The 23,318-nt window shown below is 42.7% G+C and overlaps 1 protein-coding gene across 2 annotated transcripts in view; it reads left to right on the plus strand.

Moving 5' to 3' along the window:
- The window catches only part of tmem132e (transmembrane protein 132E), a 306,518-nt gene that overhangs the window by 202,435 nt on the left and 80,765 nt on the right, over positions 1-23,318 (plus strand). Inside the window, exons 1-2 of one of the 2 annotated variants that reach the window (XM_046411782.1) lie at positions 7,785-8,531; positions 9,169-10,135. In XM_046411782.1, the coding sequence (XP_046267738.1) occupies positions 8,453-8,531; positions 9,169-10,135 (1,046 nt within the window). In that variant the 5' untranslated portion in view covers positions 7,785-8,452. Of the gene's footprint in view, positions 1-7,784; positions 8,532-9,168; positions 10,136-23,318 lie in introns of those variants that run through there. The other variant, XM_046411784.1, reaches the window with a different exon arrangement.

The following is a 23,318-nucleotide window of genomic DNA, read 5'->3' on the forward strand; positions in this document are numbered from 1 at the left end:
AAAACAAGAAATGAGGAAATGTAATCCTGAAAATGCTTTGTCATTAAAGAATTACGACTAAAGCCACTGCAAACAGTGGAGCCTGATAGTCCAGCATTTTAGAAAAAACTAAAGGATTTGTTAAGAGACATATGAATACATACATTTTCCCTTACTAGATTCAATTGATTTTTGAACAATGAGAAAACCTATTAGCTGTTCGCGATTGAGGCTTGTGTGAGTTGTGAAGGACAGCACAGCAAAAAGTCTGCCTTCACTTTTTGTGAAAATTAAAGGTCAAGGTTGAGTGATGGGTGACACACTCGACCCACACCCGGGTGACCCGAGATCACATCCCGTGTGACAGGCGACATACATCACAGACAAAATACCCTTTGTTAGTTTTTTGCCACTTTTGCGTGTCGCGTCGCTTTGTGACGACCTGGGATGAGCTGTGACGTGCTGAAACTACTGAGGAAGTCAATCTGAGAATTGATCGTGTGGTCAGTTATAGTCGACTGATGCACGTAAACGTGTCTACATCGTCCTCCACCTCTGCATAAGAAAATGCTGTTTCACAACACATCCAGAAATCTTTGACTGCAGAGCTTGCATTTAGTTTGTAGTTTTGTGGGAGCTAAAACCTGCAGCCACACCAGTTTGGTCTGTTAGGATTAACGTTGAGTCGAATGACAGCCATATAACACGATTTATACATGAAATTGAGGTACTTCTGCATAAAGGCTTGTAAGAGCTTTCATGAGTAGATTGAAGAGGGGAAAAAAACATAATTATTTATTCCAGTGTTTATTCATTACTTTTAAAGTCTTAAGTTCACGGAAACCATTTGAGAGACACTGCTGCAAAGCATCAAATCATTAGTCGGAAGGTTCAGAGTTTGCAGGCTTTAGTTTCATCGACAGACATTGACTTGAGTCTTGCACGCTGGCTTTCATGATCAAAACAAGGCAGGAGGAAGAGAGAAAGAAAAAAAGGTGGGTGATGGTGTTTTGTATCTCTTCAAAGACTTCTTAAAACATGTATCATCTTTTACCCTTCAGCTTCTGACTAATTGGTTGGTAAATATTTGATGTCAAACAGTTTTGTCAGTTCCCATCTATACTGCTCATCAGGAAGAATGGAATAAGTAAGTGATAGATTCTTAGCTGCTCTTTAATGAGAACACCACATTACATCCACCTCTGTTGCTTCTTCATCCAAACAGCCTCTGCTGGATCAGATGAGGGCTACTGATATTATAAATTATGGATAATTTTCTGAGTGCATATAAAGGATCAATGATGAGATGTTCCATTTCCCACTGATAATGTCACACTGGTTATATATCCCCCCTTTTTAATCTGCAAATTACGCCTCATTAAAACTGTGAATCTAACGTAGAAACACACCACTCTTATCCGCCTAAATTACAAAGTGAGCCTTAGTAAAGAAAACATTCCTCTTCCGCTAATTAAGACCCTGCACATTCTTGTGTCAGACATCTCTTGGCCACAGGAAGCTATTGATTGAAATCTGAGGGTGAGTTTCGAACCGCCTCTTAAACCCCACACGGGCTTCGCTTCATCCTGAGGAAACTGGACTCACCAGTCTCAGATCGTTAACCCTTCACTTCGCTCTCTTTTCCTTTTGTATCGAGCATCACAGAGCAGTCAGTGCAGTTTCCCTGAAGGGCTTCGTGGCAATTAGAATATCTACAAGTGTCTCTTCCAATGACTTCATTTCATGACATGATCCTGCAAGCGGTCCATACCATTAGGCTGCACGTACAGTATAGATGCATATGGTCATCTGTGCATACTGTACTCTGCATGAAGAAGCAAAAGATTAAATGCCAGTTAGTTTTAAAGGTCACGCCGTGTTTGGGGACAGAATATTAATAAGGGATTTCTACAAGGGATTTGGTTTTAAAATCAAGGTGCCTAAGAGGATTGCTTGGTGAACAACAGATAGCAATTAGAATTTCTCCAGACTCAGTACAGGTCAGAGATGTGTGTTTTGTTTTTTTTTTGTCATTAGTTTGGAGTTTAATGCACATTTCCTCAACATTTTGAAGCTAACTGATAGGTCTATGACTGAGATCCAACGTCCAAGAAGTCCAACATTTTAAATATCATCTGATTTCATATTGGCGACAGACTTACAGACATTTTGTAGCTTCAGCATTGTGACAAATTTCTAAGTGAAACGGCATGTTTGAGTGAGGTTTGGGTTAGGAGGGCTGTTTAATTAATCAATAATTAATCTTCTTCTAATCTAAAATTGAAATGGATTACTCACACTGAAGCCTATGGAGAGCTAGGATAAGTTAAGATCTAACACTTATGTCCATAGATCAGAAGGAAGAGGATGAAATCTGTAAATGAAATGAAACGTAGAGGGGAAAAAGACTTTGCCAACTGACATCCAAGGGTGAACCATCTCGCTTCTTTCTCATCTCATCTGTGAGTTGCACATGCACAGCCAGTCGGGTGCTGACAGGGAGCCCAGCGTCAGTGTTATGCTGTAAACCTTAGACTTCAGTTTAGTATGTTGGGGCAGAATCCATTGTGTCCACCTGGATGTTTCCATCACAGCCAGTCAGCAGGGGAAAAGCAGAGGTTTTAAATATTCAGTGCTCATTTTTAACATGTTTTTGCCACGGGTGAACAAATCATTTTTTGATATTTCCATGTGCGATTGCCCACTCGCAAAGCTTCCTTGTGCTGTGTGCGATGTAGCTCATGATGTGGCTTTGAATGTGCGTCGCAGCTGAAAGTCGGGGCATTAATTTGACTGAGTGAGAGAATGATGCATCAGAGTTGAGTTTTTGTGAGTCTGCCAGCTCTGTCAAATATATTTGTCTCGTCAAATCTGCAGCTATACATAATGAAGTGAAAAGACCACGTGAAGACCACTTTAGTCACGCACAAAGCTACAAGATGTTCCGGTTGATGCATTGCTCACCTGTAAATGTGAAAAATGAGGAGGAAACACCTGAAGAAAACAAACTTCAGGCTTCGCTTGTCTACACTGTAAACGCCGCTGGAGCCAGACGGAAACACATGCTGCAGCTGTGGCCTTAACTGGCTTTTCTGTCTGTGTTTCTGCTTCTCTGGGAAGTCAGCTGCACAAGATGTGATTACTGGCATGCTCATTCAAACCTTGGACATGTTTAATGTGACGTAAACGTGTCAGTCGTGTGTCCACGCTTCGGGGAACACATAATGGAGGAAAATATCTGACCAATAGCCTGTACAATGACTGATTTCCTCCAAATCTCATAAGTGATATGATTGCACGCAGACACACTGACTGGACAAAACCCTCCCCCACGTGACTGAAATATCAGTGTAATTTCTTTATGCATGTGGTAACTGATTAAACATAAAGCCCAGCAACTTCGAGCATGTCTGAGATAATCCAGCTGCAGTCCGTTTGTTAAGGTAATCCAGGTCCTGCTGAGATGGAAATAGACGATCCTCAGAGAGGTGCAAAAATAGGACTCCATCAGTGTTTCAAGTGCTAATACGGCCTTCATCCCCAGGCTAACATCCCTTTTCATCTGCACTTTGTGTTGCGTTCATAGCTAATTGAATGATAATGTGAGCCATTTTAAATTTTGGGTCTTTATTTGCATTCGTGTCTCAGCAAAAAGTGGAGTTTGAGTAAAGAAAGTTGATGCGGAAAAGTGCGATAACTTATTTAAGGGTAATCTCACACTGTAATATAAGTAAGTAAAAAGTGTTTTGTTGAGAGACTTCAAAGTATTATTTCACCGTTCCACATGTAATAGCAGTACAGTGATACTCGCAGCAGAGCAGAAGCAGGGAGGGGATAAAGGCTAAGATAAAGATCGATAGGGAAACCCTTGGCGCTGGAACATTAGTAATGCTGTAAGGATGCTCCATCTCTCTCTAAACGCACTCAACAATTTTTCCTGACCTTTTACTTGAGGAGACATTTATGCACTTCACTTTCTCAAGATCAAATGTCTGCCCTCCTCATGACATCCTCTCTATATATTTCCCCTGAATTGGCAGCCGGCTTTTATATTTGACAGCTTTTGTATGGCTAGCAAAGGCATACAGTGAAGTGTTTCATTTAACTATGGGACAAGGCTTTTCTGCCTCCGTCTGCTCAAGGCTGTTGAAGTGCGACAGCAGCACTACAGATACCGAAAGATCTCTGTAAATCCGGATGCACAGAATATGTAGTATACCTGGTGGAAAGGCCAAGGGTGTTTGTGTTTAAGGGCATTATATGGTTTGAAAGTGTGTCTGGTTGTATGACTGAGATGTTTTCACATAAAAGCTCTGGCCGTTGTCACGCATGTACACATGAACGTCCGTGTCAGACGTGCACTCACCCGCTGAAAATACTGTTTGGTTTGGGTGTGGCACCAGGATGACTCATCTGTCATGATGACTGTTTTTGCATATCAATACTACATGTGTTTGGACATATCTGCAGTATCAACAAAAGAACGGAAAGCAATTATCAGGCAGGCAGAAAAGGCACGAAGCAGCTTTACTCTTTGCAAACGTCGGGGCCAACTGATCTGGACATTTCACACTTGCTGCTCTTCTGGGTGACATCCAGACAATTTCAGGGTTGCAGTGCTTGTATGAGGAAGCTCCAGATTATCTCAGGAATAAAAAGAGCTTGCCAGGCTCTTTTATGGATATTTTGCTCCATAGATTTTTGCCCCACCAGTAGAAGGGCACAAGTCTGTGTCCAATCAATGTGGTTTCAGTACAAGCTAACCTCACGTTTTACAAGTTTAAACCCCCTGCTTTAGTAGTTCTAAAACACACACACACAAAATAAAACTCCAATAAGTGGATTGATGATTCAATTCTCTGCTGGAATAACTCTTCAGTGTTATGGTTGTAATCATTTGCTTTTTTATCCTCTGTGAAGCATCTGTCTTTGCTGTCCGACATACTGGCATAACCTTAGAAGTAGAATCGCGCCGCCGTAACCTCAAAGTGGTCCGATACTTTCATTAATTGACATCAGACAAAGTAATCTGATGAATACAAAGTGCCCTTTGACCAGACACCCACTCATCCCCTGCCCAACACACACACACACACACACACACACACATACACACAGAGCAGATGTTTCACGTAATGGGAGCACAACAGGAAGAGAATTCAATTCAATTTGGCCCGAGGTCTAATAGGACATCAAGTGGAAGAGGAAGGCGATAGAGTTTCACACTGGAAGCCCATCTGTGTCCACGTTCCCCTTCAAACCCACCTACTCCGTGACGCTGTTAGACTGAAATGAGACAAAAGCACCCTGATGCATCGTAGGCTGTAATCACCTTCTCAGATGACACCATAAGGCCTCGGGGTGGAGAGGAAGGAGCAAGGGTTTGTTTTGTTTGATGGCATTCAATGCGGGTATTGTCACCATACAGTTTCATTGCATTTAAAAGGGATTAGGAGACTCCTGGGCAGCAGTCAGGTGACCTTCAGGCACAACAAGAGAGTTTTCCCCTCAGATCATGTGTCTCTGATGTGTGCAGGCCAACACTAATCCACACAGGAGTACAGATGTGATCACAGGGTCAGGATGGGACAGCCGGTCACAAATCATGTTCCTCTGATAGAAGACAAACACAGCACATTTATTGACTATGGGAGAAAAACTGTTTAATGCACATTTATTATGATGGAAGGTGCAGGAATCAGCGTTTTTACAGAAGATAAACGGGACGAGGGTTGCAACAGTTTGAGACGCTCGCGGCACAAAAACACAAAAGTGTTTTTTGGTTAAACGAATGCTTTATTAGAATTTCACAAAATATTATAATCTGGCAGACATGAAACTTGATATAAACTTGAAATAAGCCATTTTAGACTAATATGATAGAATTCAATACCATAGCTGAGAAAATGTGCGTGGGATGAAGTTTTGATGCCAGAATACACGACTGCAGATCTAAATTTTCCTTGGTGTTCCAAAGTTTGTTTATACTTATATTTAAAAATGACAAAAAAGCAAAAACAAAAACCAATACTTGTGAAAATCTTGTGATAATTTCTTAAAAGCACTAAGTTTGCTCTTTCACAGTGTTCAAAATTGTCACAGCGAGAGTGAGCAACAGCATATACAATTAAAAACACATCTCGGTGACCACCGCGGTGTAAAATGTATCAAGCCAGGATAATTTTACCAAAGGATAAATGACACAAGTCACAATCTCTGCCCTGTAAAAGCCAACTGACCTTCTTCGAATCTGAGTTGCTTTGTAGGGTGATTTTCTGCTTCACAGTCCCAAAATGCAACTCCTTACATCTCCTTACAACTCACGGATGATACAGCAAGTCACACATTGTGTTTTCAATGGCTTGCATGCCCTCAAATGATGTCAGCAAGCTGTTTGGAGTCACAGTTTGGCCCCAAGTTCCCTAATGTGGCCCTGCAGCATTTAAACGAACAGATGCAGGAGAGAGAAGCAGTCGGCGGCACCACGTCAGAAGCAAACTGTTCGGAAAACTAAATTACCATTAAAAGCAGCAGCAAGCTGAAAGCCATTTTGTTTTGGGGCTGTTTGACCAGCAGCAGGTGTGTATGGAACACATGGAGAAGCATCTCTTTAAGAGCCTTGCTCAAGGACACCTCGACAGTGGTTTTCAGAGGCATACAGGGAGAAGCATGAGTTTAAAACTCCCCGCAGGTCTGGAGATTCAAGGTTTCTCTGAGCTCTAGGCTACTGCTGCCTCAAGACATAGAGAGAGAGAGAGAGAGAGAGAACGCCACAAATAGCTGTGTAATGCAGTTCAAATATCTACTTACCTCTTAAACTCAGCAATAAAATCATACAGAGCTTTAAAGGGTGGAGGGGAAAAAAGACGCCTGTTTGATGTGAACAGTGGCACGCATCTTTATCCTCGAACACAGGGCCCATATTCTATCCTTTCCTCAGGCTAAGATTGGTATCAGCCTCACAGTGTTGTAATGTTGTCTCGTGGCTGCTGGAGTATACGGCGTAGTAAGGATGGGATGTGAATGCAGGCTCTGCGTTTGGGCCCAGGAGAGGGAAACAGATGGAGGAGCTTTCACCAAAGTTTGGGGATTGCTGCATATTTGTTGCTTTTAATGTTGATATCAAGGCGAGAGCAGCACATTTTTACACACACACACACACACACACATTCATGCATACATTCCTGTGAGGTAGAAAGCTTTTGCTTGATAAAGACTAGACACCCTCTAAGTAGCTCTTCCCATCATTACAGTTCCTCCAGCCTTCACTATGGCTACGACTGCTCATTTGTACGTGTGGGATGTTTCCCCGGCTGTGGCTTCATCTTTTGTTGCCCCCACTGTTTGCCTTTCAGTTTATGGGGCCCACACACACACACACACACACACACACACACACACATCTATAGATGCCTCTCTCTTTTATTATGGGAATTCCAGGCACATGTGAGTGAAGCAGGGAGGCAGTCCAGATACCCCTCCCCCCCTTCTGGCCGGTATCCCCTCATTCTCATGGATTTCTCATGGGGCTAAAGCAGACGAAACGGGGGAGGAGGAGGGGGAGGGAAAGAAGGAGAAGGAGGAGGAGAAAGGAAGGCGAGCTAGGCTAATTCATCAATAATCTTTACCTAATCCCTCCCTCTCCCCTTCTCCTTCTCACTCTCCTTACACTCTCTCTTTCTCTCTCTTTCTCTCTGCCTGGAGGCATTCAAGCAATACATCCATCCCCCGCCCCACCTCACACACACACACACACACACACACACACACGTATACCCAGCTCTTATACACACTCACACAGTTGCATGCTCACACATAAGAGTCTGCCTGAACACGTCCAGAGGGAGAGGATGAATCGAGCTGGAGAGTGTTATTTCTTTCGCCTCCATGTGTGTGCCGGTGTGTGTGTGTGTGGTGTAAGTCGAGTCCTCTGAGGGGCTGTGTGTCTTAGCTCTGACCGGGAGCTCAAATGGTGATTATAGACTAGAGACTAGGTGTGGCAAGATGGGGCGGCGTCAAAGGCTTTGTCTATAGTTCCCGTACAGCCCACCAACCGGGAGGAGGCTCTGCCTGTCTATCAGAGTCTGTCCTGGAGCCATGCACAGTCTGGGACTGAAAGAGCTGCCGCGTGGGGCTGAACCACTCTTAAACCAAGACCTAAGCCACGGGGAATTAGACAAGCACAAGTTCAAGAAGCTCGGTGGAACCTTTGTAGCCTGCAACAAGAACGCTGCCGAGTGAAGAGCTGCTGGAGTTATTGCTGTTTTCTTTTTCATTTTTTTTTTATCTTTATTTATTCTTCTTTTGCAACTCATGCCGGAGATTTTCTGTAGAGAAACCAGAGAAGAAAGCAAACTTTTGTGGAGTGCCCACTGAGTAACTCAACCCTTTGAAGAGGCTTTCTTTTCAAAAAGATCCTCTTGATTTTTTCAGATTTAAAGGATGCGATTTCAATGATAAAACCATTTGGAATATGGGACTTTTAATCTATGATTTGGACCATGGGGACAGGCAAATATGTTTTTGTGCTCAGCTCTGGGTAATTTTGATAAGTATGTCACTTTTATTCTGTTTGTTCTACTATGATTTTGTCCTACTTTGATTTCACTGGGGTGGCTTAGGTGTGAAACAGTGACGATTTGTTTTTCCCAACCAGTTCAGTTGCAGTGTTTTGGATAAAAATATAAACTCCACGGAAACAGAAGTTTCTTATTTCATTCTGTGATTAGGTTTGCCTTCATGTTGCTCGTGAGTTCGTATCTTACTCTTCGTGTCTCTTCAAGACTTTTGTACGTGCTGCAGTTCAAATTGCTGAATGGCCAAACATCAATTGATTCCACTGTTGATCATGTGCGGTGCACCTTGACAATGTGAACATGTTTCATTGGATAGCCTGTGCTCAGGGTGCTTGACATGTATCGATCAGTTATCATCTCGTTAGCGCCTGTTGACCTTCTACCCTTTTTCCTCTTTCCGGTGGAGTGGGTAGTGCAGACCTCTGTGACTTCCTGCTTATACCTCATTCATTGTTTCGTTCACTGATCCCTCCTCTGTGTGTCTTTGTTCCTCACATACTGTAACTCTCATTTTCGTTACTTTTAACTATTCCTGTTACAATGAGACACTGCATTTAAAGGTTTAAAGGCTGTATTTAAACCTGTCTCTCTCTCCTCCTTCCTCTCTTCACAGCTCTTGCAGGTAAAATCTCTCCAACCAGCTCAGATGCCCTCCTCAGTTCCTCAGTGATGACAGCCAGTCCTTCACCACCCAATGTGTACCTTCCCGCCAACTTCAAAATGTCCAATGCACAACTGGCTTTCTTTTTGCGGGAGGCTCAGATCACAGGACAGACGGTTGGCGGCAGCAGCAAGAGCAGCAGTGGTCCCAGCACTGGACATCCGCTGCAGCGTTCTGAGAGTTTTGTGGTTTTCCAAACAAAAGACCTACCTGCCATCAACATAAGCTTTGGGCCTTTTGCCCGGGACCAGGCGCTGTCCAAGGAGTTGCTCCAGCCAGCTAGTCCGCTGGATATTCCCGGCCAGCTGACTGTCAACTGGAAGGTGCGGGCCTTCATTGTCCAGGCGCGGGTCTTCTCCAACAACCCCGTGGTCCAGGTGTTTTTCTACATTGCTGGTCGCGACTGGGATGACTTCAAGGCTCAAGACAAGCTGCCCTGCGTCCGTCTGCATGCCTTCCGGGATGTCCGCGAAATTAAAACCTCCTGCCGCATGAAAGGGAACCTGGCGCAATGCTTGGCCCAGTTGGAGCTGCCTCTGTCCTGGTTTAACACCAATGTAGCACCACTGGGTCGGAGGAAAGGCTCCAGTGACGGGCTCCTGGATGGGCTAACCAGTGAGACCCTCCAGGCTGAGCTCTACTACACACTCCATGGGCCTAACGGGGCTGGAGAGTGCAGTGAGGGCTCAGGTCACAGAGGTGGTGGTGTTTCCAGGGGAGAACCTCCGTCACAGCACCCCCTGCTGCGCATCGGCAGCATCAGCCTGTACCAGGCCAGTCAAGAGCAGCTGATGGTAGACAAGCAGTTAGACAAGAATATGTTCCTCAGGCTGCCTGAGAAGCCCCTGAAGCCCGGAGAGACCCTCAAAATATTCCTCTACTTGATGCCCAACTCCACTGTCGAGCAGTTCACCCTCAAGTAAGTCTCCTGTAAAATGTACACTGATGACATACTCTGTGTGTGCTGATTGACTCCACATTCACTCCATCCTGAATGTCATTTTGAATGTGTTTGTATCCACACATTTGCCCTTTAGAAGAAAAAATATGCTCAAGCTCAGAAGAAGCTTATTCTGTGAATTTTTCGGTTTCTGTGCAATCCTGTGCACAAAAATTATTGATGAGCAGATTATTTGCCTGCTTCCCGGAAGACCTCAGCCAACATTAGTCATTTCCCTCTTGTCACAAACTGCAGTCTTATATCTCCCTTTGTAATTATGCTCTGCAATTTGTCTAAGGTTTAGGCTCAAGGCAGGAAGAGTGCATGCAAACAAAGCTATGCAGTGTGAATGCTGTATCTTGTGAAGTCCCCAGCGGACAGGCTTATAAGAAAAATAGGATTTACATGTCCAAATAGCCCTACATTAATGGAGCAATTAACATAGCACTAGATGTCTTCATTCCAGTCGTGATGATGAGCCTCATTCAAAGCAACATAATTGGATAAAGGTTTTACGTAACCTCAAAATTAATTGCAGCATTTTATGATAGCATAAGATCATGGTGCGCGTGTAAGTGAGGCCAGCGTGATATAATTCCAGTCCACGCTATATTCTCTGTTCTGGGATTTCCTGCACGTGCTGCAATGCCATGTGTATTCATTTTAGATCTAAAGAGCCAAATGAGCATGTAATCATATATTTCATCCTTCTCATTAATTTCTCCTTCACTGAGCCAAGTGAAGTGCCAGCAGTAATTAAATTCAGGTAAGATAAAGAGAAGAAGACAGGGTTAAAACGTAGCAGCGCTGTATGGTTCACCTTTTGAAGTGGTGGCTTAGCATCCAGAGATTTTCTTTTTTCTCTCAGGACTGGACTGAATGAATAATTTGCAGTGAACTGCTACACCAAGCAGTTTGTGGCTGCTCGGTTTGACCAGGTGATGGTTGTGGATCGCATATTTAAATACCTTGCCACAGTACACTGCAGTATTTCTTACTCTTGCAGTACTACAACAGAAAAGAACAAACCAAACCATCAGTGCGGGTCATAATATTTTCATTGGTTATCTTTATCATATTTTTTTCCACACATGCTGCTGATGCCTACAGCAACATGCTGCATGTTTCCATATCACAATATCAACAGCTGGTGCTCATTATCTCAAACATACACGCTGCTTGTGATGAAAACGCAATTATTGCACTTGTCAGTCAAAGTACGTGTACTAATAATCATTTCAACGGCAAAAAAGACATAGAAATCAATAAACTTTACATACATAACTTTACATTTGTAATGGTGCAACTTTCACCACAATTGGTGGTGAAATGGGATTTAATTGTCCTAAACTGCCTTCTGTTCAGCTGGAACAGAAGGAATGATTGACTTTAAACATATGTAATTTGTTCTCCTATTGACAATTCATTCCTCCTTTTATTAGCATATAAATGGTAAAAGCCCATCAAACTGAAATGAAGGAACATAATAAAGCCAAGGTTGCACAGATGTGTCGGTGTGTGTTCAGTGATTTTTTTCTGTACCTGAACACCTTAAAGGTTAAAAAAAGAAAAACAACAACAGCAAAGAAACAAAAACAAGTATCCCATTTTGTAATATTGGTATTGTATGAAAAAATGCTGGTATCTTGACAACCTTGATGTATTGCAAAAACACAGCGACAGCATGTCGGAGCAGAGCGTCAGTGTACATTTTTATATTTTTTTCTTCTCTTCTTTTTCTTATGTTGTGTATTTATTTATTTATTTTTACATTCTCTGACATTAGAATTGTCTCAGAAGGTTGCAGTTTTGGTGAATATTATTTACTGAACAGTGAATAAAACAATATTTGCCAGTGTTAACTGTGAGTTTGACCCCATTGCCTGTGGAAGCAGAGCTGAGGGAGCACGAGGCCCAGCTCGGCTCTCCGGTCTCTGCACTTCCCTCCTCTCCTCGGCTGTCAACGCAGTATTAAGGGTTGGAGAATAAATGATTATTTGCACTTGACAAAGCATGAGGAAAGTGAGTTTTTCGCTGCTCGTAGGCGTGAGGGCAGTGGGGAAGAACAGGAACCCTGACTGCTGACTGACTGACTCAGGAACAATGATGAAACACATTGTAAATATGACTGTTGTGACCTTAACTGAATTCCTTGCAGATCTAAATTCAGATGTTTTGTAGGGTATTAATTAAGTCTTAATAACTCATTATGCTCCAACAGACAAACAATATAATTATAATAATCCCTGCAGAAATGGATTATTAATAGCTATTCCATTTTGTTTTAAAGAGAAGGAACTCTAAATGTGTTTACTAAAAAAATCAATCAAATCTTAATCAAGATTATACAAATATGCATGCGTTGGACTTTAAACATCTAAACAATGACACAGTTGATTGACATGACATAAATAACTGTAACAAACTAAAACACAGGAACTTTTTTGATTCACGTTTTGAATAACACTGTGCAGCTGCTTCGTAAAACATCATAACAGATTACTGAGATGTGAAGATGTGAAATAAAGGAGGAGGAGGAGAAGGGAAGGGGTGAAATACAATATATTTTAGTTCTGTTGGCTTCATTTTATTTACTGTACCTCAGGCCACAGCAGTTTACCTAAAACATGCACTCAGCAGCAAAGCACAGTTTGTATGACCCAACTTTCCACCTGAAAGAAGAGTTCTAACTCATGAGACTTTTTACAGTATTTCTGCTATTCTGTTACTTCTATTTTCTTTTTATTTATTTTCTATGTCTTTTGGAGAATACAAGTAATGACAACATATTTAACTAAGAAGCCACAAGTTCAATTTTGGACTTTCGCCATGGAGACAAAAGACATATTGACTGTAGTCGACTGTGTGATTATCTGTGTCCAGATAATAACCTCCAATCAGATTTGAGATGATGGACGTATTTAGAGTCTGTTTTATTTTGGAAAAAGAAGAGCAGAAAGCTTTTTAAAAAGCTGAACCAAAGGCCACACTGACCCACGTCTTAGCAGCTGATGTTAACTTTGGTCCCGACAGCAGCTGAAATTTAAAATTAGTTTGAAAATCTGGGCTTTGGATTAGTTGTTTTTTGTGTGTCGATATCCTCACCGTCCTCCTTCTTGTGGCCAGACCTGAGTGTTACCCATTCATTATCAAAGTCCCAACCCCCAAGAATCCCAAACATTTGTTCCCACACCATCAGAGCAACTGCTTAAGACTCCCCCTCTCTAAAGTGTATGATCTCGTGTCTGTTCACACAAAAACCTCCAGAAGACGGAGTCTCTGCCTGCCAGCGTTCTTCGCTTTTACTGATGTACGCCTTCATCTGAAATCTAGACTACAACATAGTTTCATTAAATCAGAGAAAAGAGCAGTTTTGGGAACGTGTCAGTCAAGTCGTGGTGTGTGACAAAGCTACAGCAAGGCTTTGTAGTACAAGGGGAAGGCTTTGTCATATCCCCTGCCTCTTGAAACATTTAGCTGACCATGTTAGCATCCACACGCCAATGCAATTCTTAGGCAGCCTGCTTCTCTGAGCCCTTCACAGGGATGAAAATGAGGAGTGATAAAACAGGAGAGTTAAAAAAGACATAGGGCAGGGGGAAGAAAGCCCAGCTCGAGCCTCCTGAGTGACTCGACTCAATGGGGTGTGAATTCAATAGTTCTGGAAGCCAACTGTCGAGTTGTCCCTACGCATCGAGGAAGATGATTAAAGATGCAATAAGGAACGTCTTTAAAGATGAATCAGAGGCCTCCTCTGACTCTCCCTTTGCCTCGTTCTCTCCGATTTTCCTCCTTTTGGGCTGTCCAGCTTTGAAGATCTTTGACTTGTTATTGCAGATGATGGCGGGCCGGGCAGACAGAGGGCAGAGCCTTTCCACTTGTGGAATCTGCCCTAGTTTTCTTCACGGCCGCCGCAGCGCTGTCAGGAAAGCGTGTCGTGTGCGCCCGTACAAGCGCCTGTCAGTGGAAGCGGGATGGGTTGTTGTGGTGTGTCAAATTCAGTTACCGTGGCAACGCGATCATAATATCTGTTGCTGAGCTTAATGTCATTTGTGCTCAAAGTGTTATTTAAAAATCCTTAATCATCACTCACAGCGCAGTTGATCCACAGTGCAGATTCCATCAATACCCCGTTCATTAAAGAACTCATCGTTATGTACTGTTAGGACAACGTGTATAATGAATGTCATGAGGTTAAGGTCACAGTCAGTGGCTGGAGTTACTCAAGGAAAACTGTCCTCTATCAGTTTTTCTATCAAATGACTACATATGATGTTAAAAGTGATGAACTCGGAGAGAGTTATCACCCGACTCTGCAGCTCTGTCCCCACAGCCATGACATCTTTACATTTATAAAGGTGATCAGATTGTTAAACAACTGTTGAACTGACTGCTGTTCATTCTGGCCTGAGATAGAAACTTAAAACACAAGCTTCTCTTCTTATTCTGCCGTCTCGCTCGGCTCTCGGGACGCTCTGTCACAGTTTCAAGGACATGCAAACAATTTTCTCTTCAACTACAAAATTTCGGCCGGTAGATAATTCTAAAATGTTTTGCAATGTCTTTATAGAGTTGTCTCACTGCATAGCATCAGTTTCCCCTATGCATAATATACTGAAGTCCCAGCATCCCCAGATGTGCTGTGTAATAACTCCCCATGCACTGTCAAAAGATTTCTGATTGGCTACAAAGCGTTTGTGTTAACGTTTTATCTGTGTGTCTGTTTGTCATCTGCGAGCACACACTACATTTCTATTTCCACATGAACACAAAGGCAAGCACTAACGATTCCAAACGAAATGCTAATAATTTCCACCGTAAGAAGAAGCAGAATTACTCCCTTCGCCAAAGAGCTGCAGCTGGCGGGGAACCAGAAGATATCGTGTTCATTTGTTTATTCCTATGGAGACTCTGTTGCAGGATATCAGAGCGTCATGTAAGTAACTTAAGCTGAATAAGGCTGAATAAGTCACTGCATCCATGTGAAATGTAGTCAGTGATGAGCTGCCAATTTAGATTTTGGTGACTCATTGACATTTTCGTGGAAGTAAACACAGCTTCGTTGCAGCACACACAGATGAACTACATTCATGTGATCCTCATCTATGTGCACGAGGCTGTTGGAAACAGTGCAGTACTCCAGAGCCCTGGGTACAACATGCAGTATTCAAATGCCCTGGCTCCAAATAAAGGCTTGAGGAGAGAAAGCGCATTGGAAGCCAGGGAGAGTGACCCACATTCGGCAGCAGTGGCTTCATCCCTGTTAGCTGGGCGGCTGCATGCGCCTCGTAGGGAACACAGCAACTTCCTGACCCCAGCCTCTGCTTCCTGCCAGCTCTGCGGTGTCTCTCCGCTCAGCGTCCCACGTCTCTTTGTCGCTGTCAGCGTCGGCTCGTCTTTTCCCGGCGCTTTGATTGGAAATGTCAGCAACCTCTCGCTGCGGAGCGTGCGCGCATCCAGATCGTATGACTTGCCTCCGCCGTGGGCCTTCTTGTCACGACACATCGGGTGACACCGAGAGCCGCTGTTTATCAGCACTCATCTCTCATAAAAGAGGAAGAGGTCAGAAGAGTCTTGCTGGCTTCAAAATGCTTCCACTTTCACGATGACAAAATAAAAGGGACCCTCTCCATGAGGCCTTATTGGTCGGCACTACCACTTCCTCAACCGCTTCCTTCCGTCCTTCTTCCTTTCTCAACAAGCAATTTGAGGTCAAGCAGCGGAGGTGGGGAGGAGGGGTTGGGGGGTAATGGTATTTACCATTGTGAACTTTAATGTGTGTGGATCTCCTCTTAAAGGCTGTTGGCACAGATCACAAAAGGGGGATATGCTGTATGCCAAGATTTTAATGAAATGGGCTGTTTTGTGCTCTGCTTACTTTTTTGAAGCTTAAAGAAAGTTGCACATGTCAGCTCTCTGCGCCTGGCGAAAGGCAGATATTTATGCAGGTTTATTCCAGTGCTTGGCTACCGCCTAACTAATTTGGGCCTCTCCTAACCTTGATGCTGAGAAACTTTGTTTAGGCAATTCTGGTTTAAACGGTTGAACAGATTCTTATTTCGGGCCCACTTCAGAACCATTAACTCAAAGACAAACAGTGACCCAAGCGCAACCAATTCAGTTAGACAGTCGATCTAACTCGACTCAAACACAGAGTTCATCTGAGTCAAATATACAGCTGTAAACTCATTAGGCGTTTAGCAAATTCATCCCCACCCCCCCATGAGTGCAGCCTGTTAAGACTCACTTCTGTTAACATAGTCAGCCCGAAGAGGCTCAGTTTAATCAGTAGACGAATCACATTCTCGTCAGGGCACACAAATTTTCTCAGTATTACTGTGACCAATGGCTTGTACTTCAGCTCTTATTTATTAACCTCCTAAGCCCCGCCGGACCTGCCGGTGGGCTCATTAGCCTAACAAATGTTGTGAACGGACAAACACTGCTGAGAGACATCAAACTGTATTAAATGCTAGTAAAGACCCCAAAGTTTCTGGAGAAATCAAATAACAGGATAAATAACCAGAACGTGCGTCATAATGACATCTGGATTGTCCTCGCTGCAGGAGATGGTTTAATCAAAACCTATTAACCACTTCATCAAACTTGAGTGAACTCTTTCTGGTGGCGTTAATTGTGCTGGACCTTTGTGATGTGCTCAGGCTTTGTGGAAAATCATCTCACAAGTGTTTTTTTCTTTCTTTCAAATCACAGGTCATGTGATTTTAGAACCGTATGTTTGGAGAGAACAATGCGCAGCTTCATTCCTTTTGTCTATTCCCACCGCTGAGTATCGGCACGCAGGCCTTTTTGTCGTCTAAATGGCTTTCATTAATCCGGTTTAATTAATATATTGTAAAATATTACTGAGTGCTGTTCATTAAAGCTCTCCGCTCAGTTCTCTCGCATCATTTCGGTTTTTAAGCACTTTCATTTCGAGTTAATCCACAGATTGGCAGTGAAAGCTCTGCCTCTGCAGAAATGTGTAGAATTATTTCATCCATTCGATTGCATTGGTCTGATGAAAGCTGTAATCTTACGGCATTATATCAACTTCTAATAGAGTTTTCTAAATATATACCATCTTACTGATATGATCAAATGTCTGTTTGTCTGACAGATGGATAAACACAGACAGACCTGAGGATTTTCTGTGCTTTTCCACTTTTTCCAAAGCATATTTGAATATTGCCAGATCCTCCTGCAGACTGTGTTAGTTTATAGAGGGAGCCGGAGAGACAAATTGACAAAAGCTCAGAGCTCCCCATTTCCATCGTCTGCAAAGTAATCAAACAAGCAGTCCTCAGGTATAAAAAGTGTGGGGGGGTTTTAACGTTTGACTGCACAGGCTTACGTTAACTGTTTTATCTTTGTAAATTCATTTTCTTCTGCTTCAAATGAAACTGCAAATCTTTCCATCACAAAATGCATTTGTTCCCTTCCCAAACACATTTCTTTATTTTCATCTGGACAGGTTTATGTTCAGTCTTAGCCTCTTAGAAAATGTGGCTGTGCTGTCGCTCAAATTGTGAAACACTGTGATGTCTGCAAAGGAACGTTGATTGAAGCAATGTCTCGTTTTCTGCAGCCTGCATATTGAATTTATGTCTCCAGTTTAGTGCGTTTAGTCTCTGATGTCATGTCTGTTATTCTGTTTGTCCTGATGGTGGTGGTAGATGTAATCTTCTTAATCATAAATTGTGACTGCACAATAAAAGGTGCATCCTTGACGTGTTGGTAAGTGCACCATAAAATGTTGAAGGAAGTGAGCACATTTTTGCCTGGCTGGCTTCATCAAAGTTTTAAATGCTGTTTTGCCATTCTGAATGATTAACATCTTGATAAATTTAACCCGACCTTCTGAATTCTGCTTTCTACTGGTTAAATAAAAGCTGTACGTTGTTGTGTTATGATCTGATGAAATAAAAGTCACGAGAAAGCATTCAGGTATCAGCAGAGGTTTCTCCACTTGGCTTCCTTCTGTGGCTGTGATCTCATGTGATTTCAGATGTGATTCACTGCAGAGCGGCTGTGTATGTACGGCAACATGAATGCTCATCAAGTTCACCAGAAAGCACATCTGGAGCAACTCTCTGTGGACAGATGAGTCAAAAGATTAACTTTTAAAAAATGAGCTTTTCAAAACCCTGATTTACAGCAGTTCTGCATTAAAATTGGACCAAATTACCCCACGCGTCTGGGAGAGACTGATTAATTCATCAAAAAGTGTTTGGCTGCAGACAGCGCTGCTAAATGTGCCGTAATCAGTTACAGAGTTCAAGGAAGTGTTGCTTTTTTTCACAGCTGAAATGAGTGCTGCAGAACTTTATTCAAGAAATAAATAAGTGACACGGATTTCTTCACTCTCTGCTGCTTTTTGTCGTATAGCATATTTCTGTTCATGATTGGATCACATTCACTGAGAGAAATGCAATAATGTGGAAAATCAGACAAGGGGAATGTGTGTAGGTTGACAGGCAGGTAGTGAGGCATCTGCCCTGAGAGGTTATCATATTTCTCAGTCAGCATCAAATTTCTGTCTCCCTTCGTTCTCCATTAGATCATTTTCTGCCTGCACAAAGCAGCCCTCTTCCAACACACATGGCCTCATGTGGTTATCTTCAAAACCTTTAGGGGTTTAGGGGACAACACTAAGATAAGCCATATTTTCCACTGCAGGCAGCCTCCATTTACCTGTCCCTCCCTCTTTCATGTTGTCACACACAGAAATTGGTGAGGTTTTATTACTATCTCTCCCTCTCTCTGCCTTCTTCTTTCTGTTTTTTATGATGTCTGCCAAGAGATTTGCCGAGCCAATCTGTAGTAATAGACACGGCTCTACCCAGCGTGAAGGATTGTACTGCCCAGTAGGCTGCAGTTTCAAAGGAGGCAGTGGTGTGGAGACGCTGCATCTTCCCCACCACAGCCAACTTTTGATTTTAATGATGTACTCGCTGCCTTGAGTGAGAGTTCTTCACAGCTGCTTATTTGCAAAGTTGAACATCAAATCCTGTACACAAAGATCAAGAGATGCTCTGTTTACTGCTGTCCTGAGACTCGGCAGGTCATATGTGTGTGAAAGTCTCAGGGGTTAAAACCGTGGCGGGTTGTTTGACATGGAGGACAAAGCTTCAGCTTTTGTTCCATAATGATCAAGGAAGAACAAAAGTTGTTATTGAAGGCAGAGTGCCGTTTGCTTCTGCATATTTTAAATCTTAAGTCCATCTCTGTGCTGAAGCTGAAGATTGATATATGGGTGGATGTCATGATATTGTTGATTGGCTGGTTCAAGTCTGTGTAAGGACATGCCATAATTTGTTTTGTAGGAAGAAAACAAGTTTGGATTTTGATAGGTGAGAATACAAAGAAATTGATTTTTTTAATCATTTTAGTGGCGGATGTGGTTCAATAGGTGCACAATGTGATGAGGGATATGACTGAAAAGGGATCACAGGATCATCAAGGTGTAAGCAGGGACCACACGTGAAGTCACAACCTTGTTTTGACTGTAAACACTGGACGGTTGAAAGTCCCAACAGAGCTGAGAGGGAGGAGTGAAGCAGAAGTCAGTCATAAGGCTGGATTCATGATGGCCTAATGAAGGCAGGGCCGTGCTGTTCTGTGCCGATATAAATACACCTTGGCAGCATTTCTCAGCAGCATAACGGGAGTGGTGTTAAAAGAATAATGGGCAAGGTAATGCATTGTGAGCACATGGGACACGAGCCAATCTCAGTGGAAGAAATTCTGATAAAGACATGATTGTGTTAATGCATATTCATAAAACATGGCAGCCATCCAGGACTGCTAACCTCGTGATCGTAAATGCATGAATTGGTTTTTCAACTTCCTTCTGGCGGCACAATCTGCCTGACATGTCCCATCACGTTCTTACCGTCGCCATGTTTCCATTTGAAACGGGGCAATATTTATTCTCGCATCTGCAGTGATGCACTTCAGTGGCAGAGAGCTTTTAACTCAATGTATGGCACTCCCTGACTGCCAATGTCCCATATTGTTCAAGTGTTCTGACATTCAATCACAAGAGCTGCGGTATCACCTGAAATTCAAGTTTTCCATCACACTGAAGGACAATAGCTTGGTTTCACTTTTATGTCAGAGAACTGAAAAAGTGGCTTTATTTTTAGCCTGGTGGAATTTGACATCATGTTGTGTTTCAGCCCAGAATCCTCAGAGTCCATATGGCATATATACACTCTTTTTATGGAGGATTTCAAATGAAGGTCTACAGTAATCATCCAGAATCTGACACTGGCAACCTGGCAATGTTTGGCAGGCTGAGACACTGCTGGACTCCACCCATCAATCTCCAAGATTTCCCAGGTGGACTAACCTGCAGCTATGAGGTGGGCCAAGTCCCTGTTTCCATGAAAGCCAGGTGGAGGTAAATATCAGTCCTCCAACAGGCTGCAGGAGCTGCCACACCTCCTCTGTGAGAGCAGACCTCTTGGTCACATGTTGGTGCACATGTACAGGCTTTCCCTCATACTCTGACTGGTGAAATTACACACATAAGATAACACAGGATAAGGTTGTCGCAGCAGCAGAAAGGACAGCAATAAGTGTAGAAGAAGAAAATAAATACGTAATAATGATTAATAAATAAAACTGAAATAAGAATGGAGTAAAAATCAATCAAATATTATACAGTACAATATAGTATAATAAATGAATGTAACTTTATTAAGTTGTACAGTATAATATACAGGCCTAATAGATACATAACTACTATAACATATAGCAGATTATGTCAACATATGTAGTAAGTTATGTAATCAGTACAGATACAGATGCAGGTACTTCCTGCACTAAACTTGGTTTTAATACTGCATTTATATTTTCTTCTTTTACCCCACGGTCTGAAGCCTGAATTTGTTCTTTTGTCATATTAAAGCTCTCAAGCCTGTGTCGGACTGGGAACAATATTGGGCCCTATTTTTCTCCCACACATGCATTTATGAGTTGCATGGAACACTGTTAGGGTATTTATAACATATAGGCTTAGCGGTAGCTATCAGGCTGAGGGGATCTTTAGGTTACTAGAAAATCTAATAATTCATGGCAGGCTCCTCAGTATGACGAATCCCCTCTGGTTTCACTCTGGTATCTCCATTGACACTGTCACTACATGAGCAAGCAGCAGCAGCATCACCTGCTGGGAGGCTGTCTTCTTGCCCCTGCCCCCACCCCCTGAAATCAGCCTGCTGTCCAGACTCTTCCTCTCCTCCTCTTCCTCTCCTCCTCATCCACAACGGGTGAACTGTTCATGTTATCACTGCAGCTGGCACGGTTTTGTGTGGCACTGGAAGCTGCAATGTTATTTTGGAATAATAAATGTGATAAAACATTACATCAGCGGCAAAACATCAGCCTCGATTTTTTTTGGTTTTTCTCCCTGACCTTTTCTGCTGCACCTTTTCACTTTTTCGCTCCTTTATCCATTTAATTTGTATTTTCATTCCATACTCTTCTCATTCCATTTTGATGTCATTTCATTATTTCCGCTTGACCTCTACCATTACATGGATGGACTGATGAAGGTGATGAGTTGGTGCCACTTCCTGCACCTGCATTGCAGTACAGGTAGCCTGTTGACAAACCCTCATCAGTTGGGTTGTTGCTAAACATTAAGTGGAACTGTTTTTTACCACATTGCTGGTGGTGACTTTGCAGCCCGATTGGTGTGCTGGCCCATCAGGCGTTTGCCAGAATTGATAGATTGCCAATCTGAGCCTGACAGAAACTAATAACAGGTCAACAGTATTTATTACTATACTTATTCTGCAACACTTGAATTTTCCCTTTGGGGATCAGGATTATCTTACCTTATCTTAGTTACTAAAGGTTTCTCTTTAAAAGTAAGCCTGTCTTTTGAGTGTCAGTTTTCCCATAGACTCTGCATTGGAGGAGATGTCAAGTTGTAATTAACATTTCTTTAAATCAAATGTATGTTTTCCTCAGGATTATTGTGTGTCATACTTTTGCAGTTACAATGTGTAGGAAACGCTAGGTCAAAATGAGTTGGCCCAGCTGTGACATTGCAGTTATGTGGTACGTCTTTGGTGTAAAAAAATATGTTTGAATGTCTCAAGGACTGATATACCTCTTTGTGAAATTGTTTGTGACCCATCTATGTGCCCTGCAACCTTTGAGTTAAGAAAATGTGCAGTGTAGTGTGTGCCTTTTTCCAATGGATGCCATTTCTTTAGTAAACATTATGTATGCTGTATGGAGGGGGGTTAAAGGGAGTTTAGAGAGCTCCACGGCGCGGTGTTCTTGGCCCAGGGCTATTGCTACTGTATCTTTTTAACAACAGTGGGGTGACGTCTTACAACTGCAAATTTCATTTATGTGTTGACGGTATTATCTGCTAGAAAAGTGTGATAGTTTCTCATGCTGAAGGACCTCACCTCCCCTCCAACCACCTACCTGCATCCTCCCCCTCATGCAGTGAAGCCAGGCTCCTCGTACCACCACGTGTGAAACCTTCTTTCATCTCATTTCTTTGTTCTTCTCGGGGGAGGAGTGGGCTCCACAGCGTAGGTTCCCGCTGCTGCAAGGTTGTTACGTTGGGCTGATTTAAATTAGAAGCATTTTCGAACACACTCCTCAACACTGATGCCTCCCAGCAAAACTAGGACAGATTTGTTATGGCCATTTGCAGTGCCCTCCCATGCTCTTTAATGGCACTATAGCTTCACACATGAGGAACTCACACATTTGTTATGTTTTTTCTCTCTCTCTTTTACATTTAACAGGGAGTGGGCAGTGCATCCTCAGATCACTTGGAAGATTTGATAGCGCTGAACAACCCAGTTAAAATGGGCGAAATGGACGAAACTTCTCTTTTAAAACTGCTTTATATGAAGTGAAATGGTATCCATATCCACCAAACGCGATTCGCCTCAGTGGTGGAGGACTGTGTGGTTGCCTGTGTTTAGTCCTCTGTGGGAAGTGTTTTGTTTAAGAAAGCAGTTCTTCTTGTTGTAGTGCTGGAAAGCTTCCTGCAGCCCAGGGACCGAGAGAGACACAACAGTGTTGTTATTTCAGGCTTGAAGGCTCGTCTCTGTTTTTTTTGTTTTTAATAGAAAGTTCAGTTTCTGTTTTTTTAAACACTGTATCTTGTTCTCACAGTTTTGGC

This window comes from Scatophagus argus, chromosome 14 (genome assembly GCF_020382885.2).
Source record: "Scatophagus argus isolate fScaArg1 chromosome 14, fScaArg1.pri, whole genome shotgun sequence".
Classification (NCBI taxonomy): domain Eukaryota; kingdom Metazoa; phylum Chordata; class Actinopteri; family Scatophagidae; genus Scatophagus; species Scatophagus argus.